The sequence below is a fragment of the Uranotaenia lowii genome, chromosome 2, assembly GCF_029784155.1.
Source record: "Uranotaenia lowii strain MFRU-FL chromosome 2, ASM2978415v1, whole genome shotgun sequence".
NCBI classification, from domain to species: Eukaryota; Metazoa; Arthropoda; class Insecta; order Diptera; family Culicidae; genus Uranotaenia; species Uranotaenia lowii.
In genome coordinates, this window is record NC_073692.1 from 35,438,608 (window position 1) to 35,461,943 (window position 23,336).

The 23,336-nt window shown below is 40.9% G+C and overlaps 1 protein-coding gene and 1 non-coding gene across 2 annotated transcripts in view; one reads left to right on the forward strand and one right to left on the reverse strand.

The window, feature by feature from the left end:
- The window catches only part of LOC129746177 (NADPH oxidase 5), a 357,046-nt gene that overhangs the window by 300,740 nt on the left and 32,970 nt on the right, over positions 1-23,336 (forward strand). The window contains exons 9-10 of the mRNA XM_055739712.1: positions 15,964-16,088; positions 16,330-16,556. Coding sequence (XP_055595687.1) covers positions 15,964-16,088; positions 16,330-16,556 — 352 coding nt within the window. The remainder of the gene's footprint in view (positions 1-15,963; positions 16,089-16,329; positions 16,557-23,336) is intronic.
- Positions 14,711-14,783, reverse strand: Trnav-cac (transfer RNA valine (anticodon CAC)). Its single transcript has one exon. It is a non-coding gene; the product is annotated as a tRNA-Val (tRNA).

Sequence of the window (23,336 nt, forward strand, 5' to 3'; positions counted from 1 at the left end):
AAATACTCGAAATGCTACGATGTGATATTATCGAGCCGGTGCAAGGTTCATCTGATTGGATTTCCCCTATGGTGGTCGTACCAAAAGGGAAAGACGATGTACGGCTTTGCATCAACATGAGGTACCCCAACACTGCTATCCAGAGAGAATACTACCCCCTCCCAGTTATTGACACTTTCTTAAATAGATTGAGAGGTTCGGTATGCTTTTCAAAATTAGATATTACATCAGCCTTTCATCATATCGAATTGCATCCCGACTCACGCGGCATAACCACTTTTATGACTGGGCGTGGACTTATGCGCTTCAAAAGATTATTTTTCGGTATAAATTGTGCGCCCGAAATTTTTCAGCGGGTAATGACCCAGATGCTGAATGGCATAGATGGCGTCATAGTTTATATAGACGATATTGTGGTGACAGGCCGCACCCGCCAAGAACATGACACCCGACTGAGACAAGTTTTGAAAGTAATTCGTCAGAACAATGCTTTGCTGAACGAGAAGAAATGTTCCTTTGGCGTAGACGAAATTGATATACTAGGGTTCAAAGTCAACGCGAAGGGAATTAGCCCGTCAGACGAGAAAATATCTGCTATTAAAAACTTCAGGAAACCGGAAACAAAAGAGGAGACTAGAAGTTTTCTAGGGCTGGTCAATTTTGTGGGCCACTTCATTCCGAAGTTATCTTCACGGTCCGAACCACTGCGGAAATTTATCCGTGGAGAGGTGGAGGTTTTCGGAAAAGAACAATGCGATGCCTTCGATGATCTCAGGAACGACTTGACAGTCAAAGTACTCAAACTTGGATTTTTTGATCCACTCGATGCGACTGAGCTTTACGTAGATGCGTCACCGAGTGGACTCGGCGCAGTCCTCGTCCAGCGTGATAAGGAGAACTTCCCCAGAATAATATGTTTTGCCTCAAAAGGATTGACAACATCCGAAAAGGTTTATCCTCAGACACAGCGAGAGGCCCTGGCTGTAGTATGGGCAGTAGAAAAATTCTACCTTTACGTCTTTGGTATGCATTTTATTTTGTACACCGACCACAAGACATTAGAATACATATACGGAGGAAAACATCAAGATGGTCGTCGTGCTTGTACCAGAGCAGAATCATGGGCTCTTCGTCTGCAACCTTATACTTTTACTGTTAAACACATTCCAGGTCACATGAACATATCTGACATTCTATCGCGTTTATGTCCAAATCAGGAAGCTGCGTTTGATGAAGCCTCAGAACATTTTCTCTTCGCTGTAGGGGAAGGTCTAACGGCAATAAACTTGGACGAGATTAGGAATGAGACAAGGAAAGATGGTACACTAACCGATGTTATTGAAGCTATGAAAACTGGTAATTGGCCGGCAAATTTAATACGATACGAGGCATTCAAAAAAGAGCTGGGTATCATGGAGGGTATTGTGATTCGGGACGAACGTATAATTTTACCGCAGAGTTTGAGGAACAAAGCACTGGATATAGCACACCGAGGGCACCCTGGCGTTATCGCAATGCGAAAAATTCTACGCGAAAAGGTTTGGTGGCCCTACATGGATAGGGATGTCACCAACAAAGTGCAAGAATGTGCAGGATGTGCGGCAGTTAGCTCGCAATTTCCTCCTGAACCTATGACAAGGAAAGAGATCCCGGAACGGCCATGGCAGGATATAGCAATCGACTTTTTTAGTGTCAAAGAGTGTGGTACTTTCTTAATAATAGTAGACTATTTCAGCAGATTTTTGAGGGTTATAGAAATGAAGCTTACCAGCGCATCGCACACCACCTCTGCGCTTCAAACCTTGTTTGATGAACATTTCTATCCGGAAACAATACGTTGTGACAATGGGCCACCCTTTGCGAGTCAAGAATTTGCTAGTTATTGTGCGAATAAAAATATACGATTGGTTCATTCTATACCGTATTGGCCGCAAATGAACGGCCTTGTGGAACGGCAAAACCAAGGATTGCTACGAGCTTTACGAATCGCAAAGGCTACAAACAAAGATTGGCGTACGTCATTGAAAGAATATGTTCAAATGTATAACAGCACTCCGCATACCGTAACAGGAAAAGCCCCAATAGAACTTATGACCGGGCGACCTATCAAAGACCTACTTCCGTCGATTAGAACGGATCCTTACTTATATCGGGAAGAAGCAGTACGCGAAAGAGATGCAGTGGAGAAATTAAAAGGTAAAAAATACGCAGATAGCCGCAGACATGCCACACCATCAGATATTAAAGTAAATGATACTGTTATCGTACGGAGTTTCGATAATGGTAAACTCGAACCAAAGTTTGAATTGGAGCGTTTTCGGGTCGACAGAAGAGCTGGAAGTGATTGCAGGATCACTAACGATGAAGGAGTTTCGTATCGTCGTTCGGTTACTCACTTGAGAAAGTTGCCAAGGGAAAATGAAGGTTGGTGCAAAACTTTTTGTTCTTTTCGCGATGATTTATGTAATTTTATTCAATTCACTTAATTTATCCATTAATTATAATTTATTCTTTTTAGGCATTCTTACTTCCTCTCAAGGTTCCCCTGGAAAGGACGAGTCACGTGCAGAAACAACCGAGACCGGGAAAGATCCTAGCAAGGGCACAATGGAAGCAGAACAATTTAGACGGATGTCATCATCAGAAGGCGTTGCACCGATGGCTACGGCATCGGCCTCTTTTGGAGATATGCACCGAAATTTAAGGAACACTTCGCCAATCGAAAAACGTCCAGTACGACTACGGAAACCTAAAGTGCGGTATAGTCCGTGAAGTGTTACTCTTAACCATATAAACAAATTTATTTAATTATATTAGTGAGGGGGAAGGATGTAGGATATGACTTCAACCCTGTTCAACAGTATAGAGAGAGTTATTAAGAGAGAGAGCGAAAGCCTATCCGAAGTTTTGAGATGAGGGATTAGTTCAGTTGTAGTGCAACAGCGAACCGTACCAGCCGCAATAAAAGTAATTGTCCGAACTGTATTGCGTTCGTTTATTTCAACCGAAATATTCTTCACCGGAGAACTCTACAATTACCTTTGTAAGACCAGAACTTATTAAATCTAACTTTTAAAACCGAGAGAACGCACGCCACAGAATTCCAAGAAGAAAATAATTATTATAAAACACTCAGTATTGTAGTTTTAATTTAAATAAATTAGGTATTTGCTTCCACGCAGAGCCTCGTCACATTTCTGGAATTAATGAAAATCCAGATAAAGGGTACGGCAAAATTTGGTCAATATCAACTTGACGTATTTCTTTCAATTTTGCATTTAAAAAACCTGAACACCCCTCATTTTGAAGGTTTGTGTGTATAGAATGTTGCCCCTATTTTGATTTTGGAATTCACTCTTCAGTTGTCAAACGGCCGTCCAAGGAAGAAGAGCAGCGTACCAAAATTTTGCTCGTGCATCGCGAAAATCTGAGCTACTAGCATGCAAAGCTGGCAAAATCGCTAAAAGTTGCCGTTACAAATGTAACTAAAGTGTTTGGGGAACGTTTGTCGGCAGCAAGGAAGTCTGGATCGGGGGAAATCGAAAACCGGAAGCCGCTGAGACGATAAAGAGATTTGTCGGTAGTTTCAAGCGAAACCCTAACCTCTCTCTCCGAGATGCCGCATATAAGCTGGGTGTATCGTCTACAACCGTGCATCGAGCCAAAAAACGAGCCAGACTATCGACTTACAAGAAGGTAGCGACTCCAAAAGCGCTATCCCGGAGGCCGTACACGACGATGCTGATGAAGTTTGACTGCGTAGTAATGGACGACGAAACCAACGTCAAAGCCGACTACAAGCAGTTTTTTTTTTTTTTTTTTTTTTTTTTTTTTTTTTTTTTTTTTTTCAAGGGAGTTTAACTGCCAGGGTCATTCTTCCCTACGACTACAAGCAGCTTCCGGGACAGGAGTTTTATACGGCAAAAGGAAGGGGAAAGGTAGCAGATATTTTCAAGCGCATGAAACTGTCAAAGTTCGCGAAGAAATATCTGGTTTGGCAAGCCATCTGTACCTGTGGCTTGAAAAGCAGCATTTTCATAGCTTCCGGGATTTTCAACCAAGAAATTTACATGAAAGAGTGTTTTTTTTTTTCTTTATTTTAAGAGACTTTCAGCCTTTGGCTGGTTCGTCTCTGGAGGAAGTTAATCAAGTTTACATGTCATTAAACAAATAGGATCCTTTAAAAAAAACAAAGTAGTTTTTCCTCTTCTACTTCGTCATTTGAAAGGACATTCCTTATGGACACGCCAATCTGGTACGCCTCTCTGGGTCCTTGGAGTTCAGGACATCCGATGAGTATGTGTTCCACTGTTTATCTCACGTTGCATAAATCACACGTCCTTGCTGGTTCCCCGGAAACATAATGCCGATGAGTATACCTCGTGTGCCCAACCCGAAGCCTCGATAACACTACTTGTTCTTTTCTACTAGGTCGATCTTTCCATTTCCTTGGATCCCCTTTGATTTTCGCTAGGTTCAGGTTCCTATTTGTTCTCCATTCCGATATCCATGCGTCCCAAATTTTGGATTTAACCGGCTTCGGGATTCCAACGTCGTATTGCTCTTCGTTCCGTCCTATGGCTGCTAATTTGTACGCATCAGTATTTCCATGGATTCCGGAGTGTCCGGGAATCCAACAAAAGATGAAATTGTCGGATCCTGTCAGTTGGATATGTTGTATCCAGGGGTGACGATTTCGAGGATTTTGTATGGCAAGTAACACACTTGCTGAGTCTAAAAAAATCACGAAGTTCCCTGTAGAACTACTGTGGTGTAAGGCCAACGCTATCGCTGCAGCTTCTACTGAAAAAACTGATATTTGTTGTGGGAGACTTCGCGCAATTTTTAATGAGCTACCAAAGAGACCAGCACCAACTTTATCCGCTAGTTTAGACCCATCTGTATAAAGTTTTTCATGATTTCGAAATTTTGTGGCCACAATCGCATTGAAACATGCTAATATTTTCATTTGGTTGTCTCCAGCACGAACGTTTTTCTTTATTTCCCAGTTCACTTTCGGTATATGACTGTTCCATCGCCGGTCCCCTAATCTAATTACCTGCTCGGTGTTGGGCAAGTGAAGTTTAGTGTATTTTCTAAATATATTTCTGCCGTACTGTAGAGGCATACATTTTTGTTCGTCTTTTCAGCTATGCTTATAGCTTTAACTGTTGAAAGGGCAGCTATCAAATGGAAAGGAAGAATTCCAGCTTCTGCGCAACTAGCTAAAGCGGGGGTACTTGGAAGCAGTCCGCTAGCATGTCGTATGATTTTGTTATTGGTTGGGCCTAGTATAGATATATTTTTTTCGAAGGAATGACAAGTTATTTCTAGTCCATAAAGAAGTTTGCTGGTGACTATGCTATTTCCTACATTTAAAATGGTGTTGCGGTTGGATATAGTACGCTTTTTGCTTATCATTTCAATGAGACGTACACGGTTTTTTAGGTCCTGTTTAACCTTTCTGCAATGTGAGTCAAAGTTGAAACGTCTGTCAAAGGTTATGCCTAGGATTTTAGGTTCTTTCTTATATGGAATTGGTACTCCGTCCAGCTCGATTTTAAGCTTCCAGGGGATATGATTTTCAAGGCAAAAGTGGCTCCTGAGACATTTCTCTGGAGCCATCGTAAAACCCATAGATTTGGCCCATTTCGATATCTGGCTCACAGCTGTTTGTAGCTTCCTTCTATTAATTTTGATACTACGACCCGTAACGACTAGCAAAATGTCGTCTGCATACACTAAGATATTGATTCCTTTGTTAAGATTTTTGAAAATCGTGTTCATTGCTATCAAAAATAATGTGACAGCGAGTACCGACCCCTGAGGAACCCCATTTTCTTCTTTTTTGATAGAAGAATATGATGTGTGCGATCAGACAAAAAAATTTGTATAAATTTACCTAGTTTTCCGCCAATCCTCAAAAGATGAAGTTGTTTCAAAATGCCTTCTTTCCATGTACGGTTGTATGCCTTTGATAGGTCGAGCGATGCGATATCTACGTGGTGATTGTTAGAAAAAGCCTCCTTAATTATTTCTCCCAGATCTGCAAGGTATGTGCTTGATCCATATCCTCGGCGAAATGCGTGCTGGCGTTTGTCCAACAGATCATTCTCTTCCAAAATAGTTACAAGGCTGCGATTCACCATTCGTTCCAAGATTTTGGAGGGGCAACAAGTAAGGCTGATAGGTCGAAAGTGAATGGGTTCCCGACTACTACATCCAGTTTTTGGTATAGGCACTACGAGGCTGGTTTTCCAAATAGCGGGAAAATCACCTTCATTCCACAGTCGGTTGAAAGCTGCGAGAAAGGCTGACTTAGCTGAAAGCGGGAGGCGTTTTAGCATTGGATATCCAATAGAGCAGGGGCCGGCTGAACGTCCTTTAGAGTTCTGGAGAGCGAAAAGAAATTCATTCATTGAAAATGGTTGGTTGTAGTCTTCGTCGATGTATTCCATGAGATGAAAGTTGGTTGCATTTGCTTCTGCACGTTCTTTTTGAGCTCGAAAACTGGAACTGTAGTTTCTAGTCGCTGAGAGTTCTTCGAAATAATTTCCCAAACCTTCTACGATTTCGGAAGGATCGTCGGTAAAGTGATCGTCAAGTTTGATAAAGAAGCCCTGTGCTCTTTTTTCCATTTAAGGAATTCACCCTACTCCACAGTTCGGTACTTGAAGATTGTGGGCCGATTACGTTTAAGAAGTCTTCCCAGCTCAGTTTTTTTGCTTTCACAAATGATTTTCCGGCAGTTATTCCGCGCAAAGTTTTCGTTGATTATCTCGTCCGCGGCTGGGAGGCTATTCCTCGTGCTGGTTGTTCTATTACGCTGGTTTTTATGTACCGGTCGTCTATTTTCGGCGAAGCGAGTGCTGGTTCCCTCACCAGGGTCCCAATCTGGCGAATCAGTGATCAAAGCATTTTTGATTGGTTGCAGTGTTGAAGTTCCTGGAAGATGATGAACGGAAACAACTGGCCGGTTTGCATGTGATGGGGTACACGGTAACCAAAGCTACCTAATTCTGTATAAAAATCTATACAGATTCAAGAAAAGTGTCTCCACTTAGTTTTATGTTTGGGCGCTTTACGCAGAGCGTGAGCAAAAAGCTTTAATACATTTTAAGCTTCCATCCAGTTTGTCAATTCTGTATATTTTGAAGGGATGCCAGCATTCAAATAATTTGTTTTCTCATATGTAAATATATTTTCGAAATTTCTTCAATATACAACATAGAAGTAATTTATGCATGCTTATTCTTCATTTCTAAATAACAGTTTGAAAAAAAAAAACGGCATTGCAAAACAAATTTACAATAAATATTTAAAACATCATAAAAACTAAAACACTTGGGCAATAATTGACGGATTGTCCTTGTGCATTCGGTTCCGTCAGAACCTATCCTCCAGCAATTAGCTTCCGGATCCATCATCAGGCCCGATAGACTCGTGGCGGCAAACTGGATAAAAATCTGTCCTAGTATATTCATCGGTATTGGAATATAGGAGAAGCGCATTTCCTCATCGGTATCTGAAAAAAAAGTTTAGACTGAATTAATTGTGAATATGTGAAAAATAATTTTTTAAAATAAATTCTTAAATTTAAGCTGAAACAAGTTACATATTACAGCTGTAATATGTGAATTACATCATTGTTTCGTGTTCCGACACTCAAATAGTCTATTGTCTAATTGGATGAAACTTGAAAAAGGAGATAAAAACGTTTAAAAATGCATTTTAAAAAATTTTGCCGAAAGCTGAAAACCAGTCACTGTAGAGGCATAATGAGAAACCCCCCGAGGCAGTATGAACACCATTAATGAAGGCATAATGAGCATTTTCTGCCGAGGAATCTAGCAGCGAATTCGACTCGATGAAGTCAAATGAGTAATAGAGCTACAGCTCAACTTGTATCGTCTGACGATTTGGCCTATTGGTTAGATGTCGGAGAGATAATCAGTAGGCTCAAGTTCGATTCCTGGTGGAGGTGATTTTTTTTTTTTCATTTATCATTTATGATCATGATGGCACTAAACGGTGAGGCGTAAATTCATCAAACAAAGCAATAACAAAATAATCTAGGTCTGTTTGTAGAATTCAAAGAATTAACACATGTTCATACATTATGTTTCTGGTTTGTTTGACGGATGATGCTTTGATGCTATTAGCCGTATAATGTAACAATAAAAAAAATCAATCATGAATGGCATGTGCAAAAAAAATCCTCTCAAACAGAAATCGAACTCGAGTCTACTGATTACCTCTCCGACATCTAACCAATAAGCCAAATCGTCAGACGATACAAGTTAAGCTGTAGCTCTATTATTCAGTTGACTTCATCGAGTTGAATTCGCTGCTGGAATATACGGCAGAAAATGCTCAAAATGCCTTCATTGAAAGTGCTCTGTTCGCCTCTAGTGAACAAATACAAGTAAAAACGCGTTTTAAAATTGATTAAAGCGAAAAATCAAAAATTTTATGATGCTGAAAATTTAGAAACAATGTCTAGATCATGTTGCAGTGCGTACATTTCAGATCAAGATGATTTAAAGGCCATAAAAGCTTATTTGGTGGTGCTCAAAAATTATAATATTTTCGTCACTTGAGAACCTAGCTGGTTATTATTTAATATTTCTGTAAATATGAAAAGGATATTTCTTTTTTGGTGAAAAATTAATACTATAGGTAGTACGAAACAAGTCCTCATGAAAATTTGTTTAAGAAAATACGTACTTATGTAGAAAAATGGACTACTCATTATGTCTCGGGTGCTTGTTATGCCCTCATTTCCCCTACGGTGATGTAGACGTTTCTGTGGCAACTGAGGAAATGTTTTTGGCAATATGGGCTGTTGAAATTGTCATTTTGGGAGTACAGACCTTTGTATTCCCCGGTTGCCGATCACTAGCAGCAACCGAGATCCCATGAATCAACGGTGGGGCCTGTGAAAGGCTGTGCGGGGGAGTTGTGGTGCTTTTCACTACTGGGGTGCTACGTGGAATCGTTGTAGTTCCTGTTGCTGGCTTTGAAGCGGTTTCGTAACCCTGATGTTGAAGATTCTTGTTGTTTGTTTCCGTATTTAGTTTTCCGGTGAGATAGTTGTCGTCAGGCTGCAGTGGGTGTTGGTAGATGGCAGAAGGTACGTTGGGCGATGATATCGTGTTTTTTGTGGTTAATGCTGGAATGTGTAAACCGATAGAGACTGGTTGGTTTACATTAATGGGGGTACAAACCTGTGTACCCCCCGATTGCCAGTCACCCCCCCAGCGGGGGGGATAGAATACATCTGGTGTAATCTTCCGAAGGAGTGTTGATCTGTTGAGTTCCTGGTTTTTGCTGAGATTTCCTTTGACTGTATTTGTAGTTTTAGTGTTGTTTAGAGTTTTGTTTAGACATAATGGTTAAGGTGGATAATTTTGCTTAGAAGATGTTGATAATTTACTCGCTAGCGTCAAGCATTTCTATCTTTGTTGATATGACTATCTCATGACTAGATTCGGGGAAATTATTTGATTTCTTGGGTTCTGCTGTGGGGGGAGAAATGTCCATGGCTCTTTTCCGGCTGACGCTGCGACTATGATTTTTGGTGGTATTAGAGGAGAGTTGTTGGGTTGAAACTTTTGTTAGGTTGTTTTGATTGTTTTGATGTTCTCGGCTTCGGATTTATTTCAGCGTTCGGTGTTTTTAGTGACTTGGATGTGGAGGAGTTTTCAGGTTCGGGGTTTTTATTTGCTGGTTTAAATACATTTTGAAGATGAGATTTAAGTTCTTCTAACTCGTTCTTGAGACTTACATAGTCTTTCATTTGATTTCGAACTTTTTCAAGTTGTTCTCGAAGAAGTTTTATCTCTCTATCTTTGTCGGAAACCTCAGATAGACGGCTTTGAACTTTGCTGGAATAGCTTGCATTTCTTGTGGACTCCACTATCTCTTTTCTGGCTTCGCTGAAAGTGATACCCCTTTCGGTTTTTAGCCGGATCACGGCTTCTTCCTTGCGGAAGATCGGACAGTCTTTACTGACCGGTGAGTGAGACCCTTCGCACTGTCGACAAAACGGGGGGTTTTTGCATTGCTGGTTTTCAGGTGTGGTGTGTTTGCGAGCAAGTGAGACAGACCGCTTCATTGGTACAATTCTTGATGGAATGTCCATAAGCGGAGCATTTCCGGCAGATTAGTACACTGTCATAATATGGCCTCACATTTGTGCGAATTATTCCAAAATAAACGTATTTCGGGCGTACCGTTCCCCTAAATGTTTAAACGCACAATGGTGTATTTTTTGTTTCCTTTTCGTTTATCGTTTTGGTGATCCGTCTGACTGAGGTCACCCCTTGCTCGAGCAATTCTTGAAGCGATTCATCTTCCGATACATCTGTTGTATCCTGGTCAAAAACGACGCCTTTGGTGAAGTTAAACCTTGGGTGGTCGATAACTTCAACTTGGGTTTTCTCCTTATCGACAAGATGTATCATACAAATCAAAGCTTTATATACAATGGGTGATTGGGTTCGAAGAACATAGCGCGTACCGCGGGCTTCTTTTGCAGCTGAAACCAGGTGTCGATTTTCATAGCCAATAGCAGCCTCAATCGATCGTGCAATCACGAAAGGATTAGGAGGTAGACGAGGTTGTTCCGTTTCTAGGTTAGGTTGGTCGATATCACTTCCTTTAGCGCTTAATTGTAGAACTCGTAGTATGCCGTCATTATGCCAAGAAGTCATGTATGCCGGTAACCTTTTTTCACCAGGATAGGGCGGATCGCCCGGAGGTGACCCCTCCATAGCGATGACTAGCTGTATAACGTTCTACAAGCACTATTTATCTCCAATTTAGTTTGTTTTTTAACTTTCCTGCTTCCAAATTATGTGAACAACTTAGAACACCACTTCAGCAGAGTTGTGGGCGTGAATTTCCAACAATATTCCGGTATTGGATAATAATAATCCGTTGATTATTAATAAGAAAAAAAGCGCGTACCGAATAGCTCGAGTGCACGATTAGAATTGAGAAAGAGTGTTTGAATAAACGTCTGCTGCCTTTCCTGAAGAAACACGGTTGATCCGTACTGTTTTGGCCGGATTTGATATCTTGCCATTACGGTAAAAATGCCATGGAGTGGTACGCCGCCAACAACGTGCAGGTGGTTCCCAAGGGCAAGAAGGCATCTTAAATTAAAGACATCTCACGGTACACATAGTCTGTTGCAACCAAAAAGGGCTGAAAATAATCAGTGTCAGTTCGTGTTCAGTGGAACTTTTTGCAGTGTATCGGTCAGTTCAATTCCAGCTAGATTCATACGAGAATGAACAGAAAGTTCAATCTCGAAAGCACACTCATTTACCAATCGGAAACTGAGGCACGAGACCTGAGACCTCAAAAAACCCCGTTAATTCCCGAAAAACGCGAAAAAAATCTTACTGTATTTAAAAACCAGATCAAGTGTCAGAAAATTTAATTAAATCATCTTTGTAGTGCTATTCTAAGCTCCAGTTCTTGGTCTTATTTTAAACGGTTGCCTCTGAATTATGTTGAAATTTCATCTAAAATTATGTCATCAAAAAAATTTTTTTAATAGTTTTTTTTCTGAAGGTATTAAAAAATAAATTTTAGTTAAAAAATAAATTTTAATACTGTTTTAAGGAAAGCTTTAGAGGAAACTTCAATTTGAAAAGATCACACACATTCCTCGAAATTGAAAGATTCTGCGAGAGCCTTTAGATGGGTTTCCCTAATACGGACATCTATTTTAATGGACATTTCTAATGCTCTGTTTCAATGACTAATAATAAACAATAAACAGTATCCAAAATGTATGATTGAAATCATCAAGAATCAGTGTATATTATAAAGGTTGTTGCGTGGCAACAATTGCTCCCGAAGCTTATTGGCAATATCGTGAGTAATTTTAGTGAAACTCTTTGAAGATCTAGATTCACTCAGTGTAAGCGACGCTTCTTGACCTAAGATCGAGAGGCCGTCCTTAAAGCGCAATGGCTAACTAAGGGATGGTCGTCTACGACCACCAATAAAATGCTAAAACTGCTCGCGCGTCTTTTTTGCATTTGTCTGGGCATTGAGTTTGAGGAAAAACCTCAGAAGAAGGGCGGTGGGAAAAGTTTTCCTAAAAGCTGGCATGACATGAGCCAGCTCTCTATTCCTGGAACCTTGTTATGAGACGGATGTTGCTAAAGAGTCGTAGTTAGTTGGAGTTGTAACCAAAGTAGAAAATCGCCGTGGTTCGAATTGTCGCAGTAGTACATTGCGAGTTGAAAATCGATAGCCTTCGTAAAAGTGTCGGAAGTCGACGGAAGTGTGGTGGCTCAAAACTAACACCCTGTCCGACTGAAGAGGCAATTCGACGGCCTATGTTTGGACACCCGGAAGACGTGGATGGCAATTCGTTGGTAAGTCGTTGTACTTTATTGATTCCTTTGAAATCTTTGGGATTGAAATGCGCTTGGATTGATTTTCAAAGAGCCGACCTATATTCCCAAAGATATTGTCAGTTTGCTTCTTCCCTCAGTAGAGCACGAAAACAAATTGCCCCCCCCCCCCCCCCCCTGGGGTAACAGTCCGGGTAAAGTATCTTGGCTGCTAGCACATCTGCAACCGCAGATAGCATAGCATAGCATAGCATTGGGTGACTACACACATCTTGAATTGGCTGATACAAGAGGTACAACCAACAATCAAGTCCAACACTAGATGCCAAAATGAGTACCTGGGTTCAATACTCATTTCAAGTGTTGTTATTGAGAATCAGTGTGGTACCAAGATGCACACCGTGACAAGTCAATGTAATCATATTGGGATAATCTGAACAGCGAAATAAACTTTTCAGGTGCAAGAGAACTCATGCGACCCTACAAACAAGGATGCTGTATCAGATAGGTGGAGGGAGGGTTATTTGCGTTTAAAGGACATCCTACTTGGCAGATAGGATTGATGAGTAAAAAAATATTTAAATTTACACATATACACAGATTAATGAAAATGGAAAGAACTCACCCATTTTTTGTTGTTGCTTAGCATTGACACTGCGCCCTGAGTCTTTCACGTGGTTCCAATATCTTGAAATTTCTCATCCTTCCAAATCCATTTCTGTATGAATTGAGCAAAGCTTCATATTTGTCTGCTGCTCGGACAAGATTCACATTTCATCACTAACTACAAATTTTCAAGCATTAGCTGTTTCAAAGAAATATTTAAATAAAAAAAAAGCAACTCAAGTAAAGTTCATTAATCCAGTTCATTAATGTAGGATGCCTGAAGAACTTGTTACAAATAACGCAGGCAAATTTTAAACTAAAAAGTTAAGATTAAAGCAAATACTTAGCTGGGACTTAACAAACGGATTGTGCTCCAGGTTCGAATATTCCTCCAGGTGTCCACCTTTGACGTTTGAATGACTGCACCGTCAGAGCGGTTGGCCGTGCCTGATCACTCGAGAAATCCTCCGACACACATTGTTTGTTCTATTCGGGGTCTTTTTCCCCTTGATTATGATTATTCCTGATATTTATTTACTTTTGAAATTAACGAAAATTCAGAGCTTGAAAAAAAACACGTCCTGCTTCAGTCGATGACTACTTCGATCTCCGCTAGCACATCTGCAACCGCAGATGGCGCAAAAATGCTGGTAGTAATATTCGCGACTACTGAAATAAAAGGGGTAAAATATCCACTACGTAACAAGGTTATTGATTTGTCAGCCATTTCGTCAATCGACTGTATGCGCACATTGCCTGATATGCTCCTTTAGGAACACTTTCTTTTATGTTAAATCCTCAATATTCTTAATCCAGGAAAAAAACAGCATTTAGAAGCTTCACATTCTTAGATTTTGTACCTAAAAAATTATGGGACCTGAAGATTTCTTACACTGAAACTTACCGCAACAGTTAAGTTTTTGAACTTTAATCACATTCACATATACCTAATCCTATTTATCACAAAAAAACATTGACAAAAAATAGGTCGTCTTAATTGTACGTTAACCTTGCGGTCACGTGTTATACACAATTTCTGTTCTTTTTGTAAAATAAAAACCATAAGTTGTTTCAATAATTACTCAAGTGTCTTGACTCCCAACCATTGTTATAGTCACTTTTAATACGTGTCAGACGACTTTTGCAACCTCCTTCTGTAAAGTTTTACAATGTAAACAGCAAAAATAAGCCTTTCTTTCAAGTCAATAAAAGTTGCTCAATGGAATGCTGCTGCTTGTATGAAAGAACCAAATCCAACATTAATCACCATTAAAGCCGGTATTTATCATTTATCGTGCCAGATTCATACGTGATATAAATCAGTGGTGAATGAATATCTTTGGATAAGCGATAACGGATTATTTACCTCAAAGCATGAACCTGCATACCCCTTGCCATACGGTAGTCGAACTTTTCTCAGCAGGGGGTTACCCATTCTACAACGCGAACCCAATCGAAAGTGGCTCTCAAGAATGCAATTTAGCATCGTTAAGGAAAAACGCATAACCGGTGGCAGATTGTACGTCTTCCGAACTGAAGCATAATGCACTTTAGCGGTTTTGTGCGTGAATTGTGTTGGGATAAATAATAGCCGTAATTTATTGGTTCTTGTTTGGCTTTTCTTTGGCTATCACATTGAAAAGGCGATACAAATCATGATGATAATGCAGCAGTGCAGCCCCCATTATAAGTTCAAAGTAGCTGCCGAACTTATTTAAAAAAAAACCTGTTTCCGCCCGGGTTCGAACCGGGGACCTTCTGCGTGTGAAGTAGACGTGATAACCACTACACTACGGAAACCGATGTAGGTTAATAAAATGATCAAATATATGGTCTTTGTGACACTTTCAGTAAAAATATTGATCCAATCCAATTCTCACAAACAAGGCAGAATCTTTACATACATATGTTTCGTCGTACATGAGGATGCATTTTTAAGTACCTACCTACCCACGCCTTATTTAACAACTGCCGGGCTCGAAATTTGGCATTTTATTTTACTCCAGTTTCGGTTTAGTAGATATTGGCCCTTTCAAATCCGACTACTGGAGGCGTTTTCATGAAATTTAGGCGTACAGAAATTAAATTATTGAAGCTTAACCGCCAAATTCGTTTCAATCCTTGTATTCACCTTCGAACATCGCAGTACCTGGCTCATAATTTAATATCTAACCCGGTCCGGTTTCAATTTATGATACAAATTAGCGCCGGAGAAACCGGACAGACTCGAGACCCGGATCCTACAGACCTAGCGACGGCGTGTGGCTGTCCGTCTGCTGATGATGTATTTATGTTTCCGGGTGAATCCTGTTCGGTTCGCCCGGCACCTGTCAAATTAGGAATGATTTATGAAGAAAATACTGCTGGGTGGTGACAGTTTCGCGATTTTACCGATGAGAAATAGTTGCAGCTAGTGCTGGTGCACCTTGGCAGGAAGTTCCATTTACGCTTCTTAAGGTACCCCCCGCTGAATATGATTAAGGGGATACCTTGTAGCGAAACTCAACCGGGAACAACCTGAAATTATATAAATTAGATAAATCTGTTTCTGCAAAAGAAATCAACAAAAACAAATACAACAGTGGTAAATACTTACCACTTTTTCTAAAAATAAAAACTTCAGGTATTCAGAACGCATAACAGAAAACGCTAAGGGTAGAAAAACAATCATGGCAACTTGGATTGCTGCAACGGTTCTTCTCACACGAAGATATATGCGATATTTGTGTAAAGCTGCTGGCAAAACAGGATTTTAAATTACCGTGGTTTCCGTTTGACACGGCCTACTGCAAATGAGTGTTAATTATTAATTATTGCTTTCTTCGTTTTCTTGGACCATCCGTTTGCGTTCGGGGAACTGCTTGAAAAAAAAAACAACAACAACCCGGATGATTGATGATCGTCGTGCGACAACTGGATCTACTACACGATATGCCCGTCACCCGAATCGAACATTTGCGAAAAAAAAATGCTCTTCCAGATCGAAGATCTTACCATGGCCATGTTTGAGGACGCCGATAAGTACAACCGGGGGGCCATCACATACGAAGCGCTCAAATCGCAGCTGGAGAAGCACGGGGGGCTACTGGAGAACTTGAGTATCAGGTAGGTAAATTGACATTTCAACTTGCATCTCCCAAAAAGGTATCCTCGCGAGCACTAGGAAGGTTGACAGGTAGTGGCCGTTATCAGGAGCTTATCTCGCCGACAACTGGTGACATTAAGGCTTATCTGAACAGCAACGTCGAAAACAAATGCCGAAAAATCGAATCCTCAGTCCTTTTTTCGCTTGTTTCCGACTGACTTCTTGAAACATACAAACTTATACTTTGCCTCTCTTTTCCAGCATCGACCGCTGGCTGGTTCCACTGCCTCAGGAGAATGCCGCGGCGACCAGGAAAAAGCACAAAAAGAAACCGCTGCCCCACCAGCTGACGGCGCCGTACATTAAAAATAATTACGTGTACCTCTCGTTCCTGGCCGTCTTCATCGTGATCAACGTGGGCCTGTTCGTTTCGCGTGCCATCCAGTATCGGAACAGCAACGGATTTGTCATCCTGGCGAGGGCCTGCGGTAAGTGTGGTTTAAATTTGTTTTTTTTTTCTTCATGTCATTAGCGTTTGCTGACGTTCGTCGGCGGTAAAGTGACTATTTAAATTTTTAAACGATGTCAGGCGACTAATTTTCTGAGATCTCAATCTTGGCCGGGTTGGATAAAAAGTTGACCGACTGACTGAGACTGCCTCTGACTTACTAATAGCGTTTTCGTTTATGAGCAGAGGCAACCTAGTTCTCCACGAGTTATGCCCTTTACTGCTGTCACTGGGTTCGTTCATCCATTCAGAAGTCCACCAGTTTTGCCCGAGTTTTGAACCTATCCAAGCAACCAGAATTCCCTAAAAAAGTATTCATAGAAGCTTAATCAGCTCTCGTTTATGTCTCAAAGGAATGCATATCAGACCGACATTTGAGTTCTTAAAGCTACTTTGAAGTTAATTTCAGTGACTCAAGAAAATGCTATTCAGCCTCTAAGAGAATGTCGAACAACTTGCTCTGACAACCACGTACAAGAGATTACCGGTACCGGTCTAATTTATAGCATTGATTACAACAACTGTTTCCGCTTAGAGAATTGAGCCTGAGCCGCTGCTCTCGAGGTTGCAATGAATCTCACCAGCCTCTCGACCAATCCAGCAATAGTTCATTACCACTGTAATAATTGGTATTGGAACGGAACATAAGTTTAAGTCATAGAACTTCTCACAACGATAATTAAAATCCGATTTTTTTTTACTACATACATGTTACATATTTCAACCTTTAAGGATTTTTTTCTTTTTGCTTTGAATTCCATTGTGAATATCAGTACTGACTGATACAAACAAAACAAATACCTTGACAAAAAATGACAAACATTTGTGGCATGTCCCTTAGAATTCCCACATAGGTTCTTTAAAACACCTAGAAGTATCTCGAACGGTGCGCTAGAAAGTGTTTAGCGAACGTGGTCGACCATCTTGAAAGAAGTGACATTAAAAGCGCTTGCTTCCGCTATCATTATTTGAACCTTTCCAATGGCGAAGGAAGTTCCTGAGTAACTTTTACGTGACATGAGTTACCTGAAGCTCCCGTAAAACATTTATTCAGCCAAATGTGAACTTCCTAATCTCATCTTTAAGCAAAAACGCGACTTTTGGTTGCTTGGGTCAAGCAGGCGGTTGCACCCTATGGAAGTTGTCTGTCAGTGTTGAATGTAAGCATGAGGGCGGATGGAGCATCCATATATTTGCATCGTCCCGGGTGACGGTTTCGTTTGTTTAGTAAGAAAAAGTTTGTCCCTGTGCCAGTGAGGAAAACAAAAACACTATAACTGAGACCGGGGGACTGAGATGAAGGGACAAAATACGTCGATGATCACACAAATTGTGCAGCCAATGATTGAATTTGTGGTAGTTTGCGGCAGTTTGTTACAGAAAATTAGAAGGTTTGAGTTAAAATGAGGGAAACCAGTGCTCAGAGAGAATGAAAATGTGCTAAATGTTGCAATTTGTGAAGCAGTTGCGGAATTTTCATCATTACCATTCCGAATGCGAAACATTCTCTCTCGATTTCAATCCCGTGACTGAGACTGACCAAACTGTCATCAAAGACTAAATTTACAAAAATGATAAAATTGAAAATGTACGTTGGTAAAACTGACTTGACGTTGGTCAGTTTTGCCAACGTGCATTTCCATTACAAAAATTGATGAAAATGTCCAAGATAACAAGATGACAAAAAATAACAAAATCGACAAAAAAAGATAAAAATGACAAAAATTACCGAAGAAAACAATGATAAATATTATTAATAGAAACAGAAATAATAAATATAAAAAAAAACAAAACAAACACGAACAGCAAAGACAAAAACATTATACAAAAGACAAAATCTATATATAAAAAAAAGAATGTGTGTATGTCTGTCTGTTCCCTATAGACTCGGAAACTACTGAACAGATCATCTTGAAACTTGGCATCTAAGTGTTTTTGGGGCCGGAAATGATTTCTATAATAGTCACAAACCGCTCCGACTTAAGGGAGAGGGTGCTCCCATACAACTTTTGTTTTTATTCCTACGAACCAAAAGTCATGGCACCCATTTTGTCAAGCCATTTTCGTTTCCTTTGACGAGGTTATTTTCACCATCACCATAGGCCGGGCATTAGAAGCAACCATCCAGAGTTCACGTGTACTGGATAGCAAATCAAAGCTTGCTCAGCATTAAAAATTTGAAAGGGGAAATTTTGGCGGATGTTTTTTTTCCTTCTACAGTTTAAAGCACGAACCTTACAATAATCCAGTGTTATGCGCCAACTGACGTTGCCGACTTGCAGGAGAAAGAGCAGTTTTACAGTCAACTGAACAGCGAGGTAGAGAAAATTTCGAAGGGTGACATTCAAATCCATTTGGGCGACTTCAACGCAATGATTGGCTCCGACAATCAGGACCTTGAGCGCATCATGGGGCGCCATGGTCTAGGACAGATGAGCGAAAATGGAGAGCTGTTTGTAGAATTTTGTGGCAACAACAACATGGTGATTGGTGGATCGCTCTTCCCCCATCGACCAGCACATAAGGTCACTTGGGTATCCCGAGATGGCCGAACAGAAAATCAAATTGACCACATCTGCATCAGCCGAAAATGGAGAAGGAGCCTTCTTGATTTCCGCAACAAACGAAGCGCAGACATTGCATCTGACCATCAACTCGTCCTTGGTGAAATACGACTGAGAGTTGCTCGTGTCCAACGGCGCGAAGAGAAAGTCGGGTGTCGATACGACGTCCGCCGGTTGGAGAATCCAGAGATGAAAAGGGCATACGTTGAACAGCTTGAATCCCGAGCCTCGGAGCTGCCGACAGACGGAATAGTCGAAGAACAATGGTGTGGAATCAAGAATGCCTTCATTACAACGAGCCATGGTACTCTCGGTAAAGTTTGTGGAAGGCGAAGTGAATGGATGTCGGATGAAACCTGGAGGATGATCGATGATCGGAGAAAGGCGAAAGTCGGAATTGAGCAGGCATGTACCGGGTCAGCCAAAGCAGCCGCCCGCTTACGATATGCGGAGCTGGAAAAGGCAGTTAAACGAGCTCGTCGACGAGACAAGAGAGCCTGGACAAACTCCCTAGCCGAAGAGGGAGAAAGAGCCGCCGCCAATGGAGATATCCGATTACTTTATCACATTCCTCGCCGCCTCAGTGGTGCAAGGACTAATGCCAGAATGCCGCTAAAAGACCGAGCAGGTCAGTTATTGACTGATCGAACAGATCAGCTCAAACGATGGACTGAGCACTTCGGACAACTCTTCCGAGTCTCGAATAGCGATGGCCAACAGAATCCGCAGCTCGAAGTGCCAACAGTAAGTCGCATTAATGGCGTCAACTCGGAAGCGCCTTCGCTGGCTGAAATAGAAGCGGCAATCAAAAACATGAAATCCAACAAAGCACCTGGGATCGATTGCATCCCTGCTGAAATGCTGAAAGCCGACCCTGCCCTGTCAGCACAAATGTTGCACCGTCTTTTCAATGACATTTGGGATACTGCAACATTCCCGGCCGACTGGATGCAGGGTATCCTCATAAAGGTCCCAAAGAAAGGAGACCTAACAGAGTGCGGTATCTGGCGTGGCATAACTTTGATCTGTACAACCCTCAAAGTACTCTGCAAAGTGATCCTGAACAAGATCCAGGAGAAAATCGACGCTACACTCCGACGGCAACAAGCTGGATTCTGATCCGGACGATCATGTGTGGACCACATCACAACGCTACGAATCATACTGGAACAAATCAACGAATTCCAGGACTCTCTTCTACTGGTGTTCGTTGATTTCGAAAAAGCATTTGACCGACTTAACCATGAAAATATCTGGGCGGCTCTAAGGCGAAGAGGAGTACCAGAGAAACTAGTCCATCTCATCGAAGCACAATACGAGGCATTTTCGTGCAAGGTCTTGCACGATGGTGTCTTGTCCGAACCAATCCCGGTAACTGCTGGAGTGAGACAAGGATGTATCTTATCACCGCTACTTTTTCTAATCGTAATGGACGAGATTCTGACTGGATCGATTGACTGTGCACCGAACCGAGGATTGCCGTGGAATCCTTCAACAATGGAGCAACTGAACGACCTTGACCTGGCTGATGATATTGTATTGCTCGCCCAAACACAACCGGATATGCAAAGCAAACTCGACGACCTCACCGAAAGTTCCAAGGCAGCAGGTCTCAAAGTTAATGTCGGAAAGACCAAGTCGATGGAGATCAACACAGGAAATCCCTCCAGTTTCATGGTAGCTGGGCAACATGTTGAGAAAGTGGAGTGCTTCCAGTATCTTGGTAGCCAGATAACGCCTGATGGTGGTACCAGGAAAGACATTGAAACCCGGATCAGAAAGGCCCGATTTGCATTTGCGAGTCTCCGAAACATCTGGCGGTCACGCCAGATCTCTCTACGAACGAAAATCCGAATCTTCAACTCAAACGTCAAATCCGTATTGCTGTACGGGTGCGAAACTTGGTGCACATATGCGGTAACGACGCGAAAACTGCAAGTATTTGTAAACCGCTGCCTGCGGAATATCATCCGCGCTTGGTGGCCTGGCAACTGGATCTCGAATGAGGAATTACATCGCCGGTGTCATCAAAGGCCGCTACACGCAGAGAAAACTTGGATTTTGAAACGAAACAAAACTGACTTTGATTCATAAAGTTCATTTTTTCGATTCAATCTCCTGTTTTCTTTGAATCAATGAATTATGGTTTTGTTTCAAATAAATAATTTTTGAAAGAAAGATTTAATTTTTTGAATCGAATAATTTTGGACTTTGATTTTAAACAAATTCTTTGATTCAAAAGACATTTGTTCAATTGCATTTTTATTTGGAAACAAAGTAAATTTTTTTTTCAACCAAAGAAAAATGTTTTCAATGCAAAGGAATAATTTCTTAAAATAAAAACTTCAAACTTAGAAGGTTTTTTGCATTGAGTAAGAAGAATTTAAAACGGTTTGGCTGGTCGAGTGAAAATGTGGATCGGAGTTAGCTTAGTTAGGAGGATTCAGGATAAAGTATGGTAAGTTTATGTTAATTAAAGAATAAATATTGAAGATTTTCAAAAAGTGCTTGAAATTTTACAGGACCACGGCCGATAGATGGTTTTCCAAGTCCCTGGATGCCTCAACCGAGGTGACACCACTCCAATCCAGCGATCAGGTCCACGAAAAATTAATCCGGATGATGCGATTGAAGTGAACCAGTGTGTGACCCAGTGTTTCAGTTATTTGTGAATAAAAATAAATTTTAAATTAGAAATCCTTTCTTTTTATTATTCGAAATTCCTAATATGAATTTCAAAACAACAGAAAATAATGCTTCCAATTGGAATAAATAGAAAATGGTTCAATGAATAAATGCTTTTAAATCTAAATTAAATTACCTTGTGGCAAAAGAAAGCAACTTTGAATCAAAAGAAACTGTTTTTTGTTTCAAAGTATCAATATTTTGAATCAAAGGTTTTTCAAAAGAAAAATTCTTTGAAACAAACGAAAATGCATTTGAAACAAAGAAATTTTTATTTATCCCAAAATCAAAGGAAATTTTCCTTTGTTTTCGCTGCACTTTCCTTTGAAATAAAAAATCTTTTCGCTGCGTGTAGAAATCGAGATTCGGGAACGTAAGTGGAGATGGATTGGGCACACGCTGCGAAAAGATGAAAACGAGATTTGCAGAGAGGCGCTAGATTGGAATCCAGAAGGTCATCGAAGAAGAGGCAGACCCAGAAACTCGTAGCGGCGAAGCCTAGCCGCTGAAATCCGAACTTTCGACGAGAATCTCGACTGGGACCAGGTGAAGACGCTTGCCCCGGCCCTATGCACCGGAGGATCGGCGCGGGATCATTAAACCTTAAACCTAAACTTTTAATTAATAATCTCAGCAAACGGCCAAAGATTTCAGTTTTATCGCTCTAGGGGATTCATGAGTAGATCCTTCCGGCTTCACATGCCACGACTTCGATAACGCCAGCTGTCAATTCCGGCAGCCAACACGGCATTGAACCGGCGGTGTAATTTGCAAAACCATCCTCCGGAACCGGCAAATCGATTAAGTTGAACTCCCGGACACCGGGACAGAACCACCGAATTGCGGACGACCAGTTTAGGCAACAGATGCACTGGCTGCATAACTCCGAATATGACCTACAGAAATGGATAAAAAGTATATTTTTAACAAGATCTAGATGATCAAATCTTAAAAATATACCTTCTAATTGTGCCGAACGGATGAGAAAACAAAATTATGTCTTCTTGTTCTTACTACCGTATACAAACTTTTGACATTTCGTTTTGGTTTTGGTCTTGCAGAAGCTTTTTATAAGACCAAATTGCTTTAAAATTTTGACGTCTTAAATTGATCGAATTTAGGTTGCACCGAAAGGTTTTGTAAGTGCTGTATAGCTGTCTTGTAAACGCAAATAAAAATTACTAATAGAACTCTTGCTGAATTTATGTTGAATTTTATTAGAAGGTTGTGTTATGGTTTTGTAACTATCCTGCAGCCAATTTATATAGAGCTCTTCTGAAAATATGCTACAGAACCAACGACGCTTTTTCAATCCAATTAAAAAACCTAGGTTTCATTTAATAAAACCTTGAGGTGTTTAAAATGTTGCTTGGGAGAAGCAGCAAATATTGTCGCTGGCAACGGTTTGCATGCGCTGAGCGAAAAAACTTGTACTCTCTTGCATTCTTACTAATGCCGTTTTCGTTTATCTCCACTCGCGCGGGGCAAAACATTTTCTGAATAAACAAACA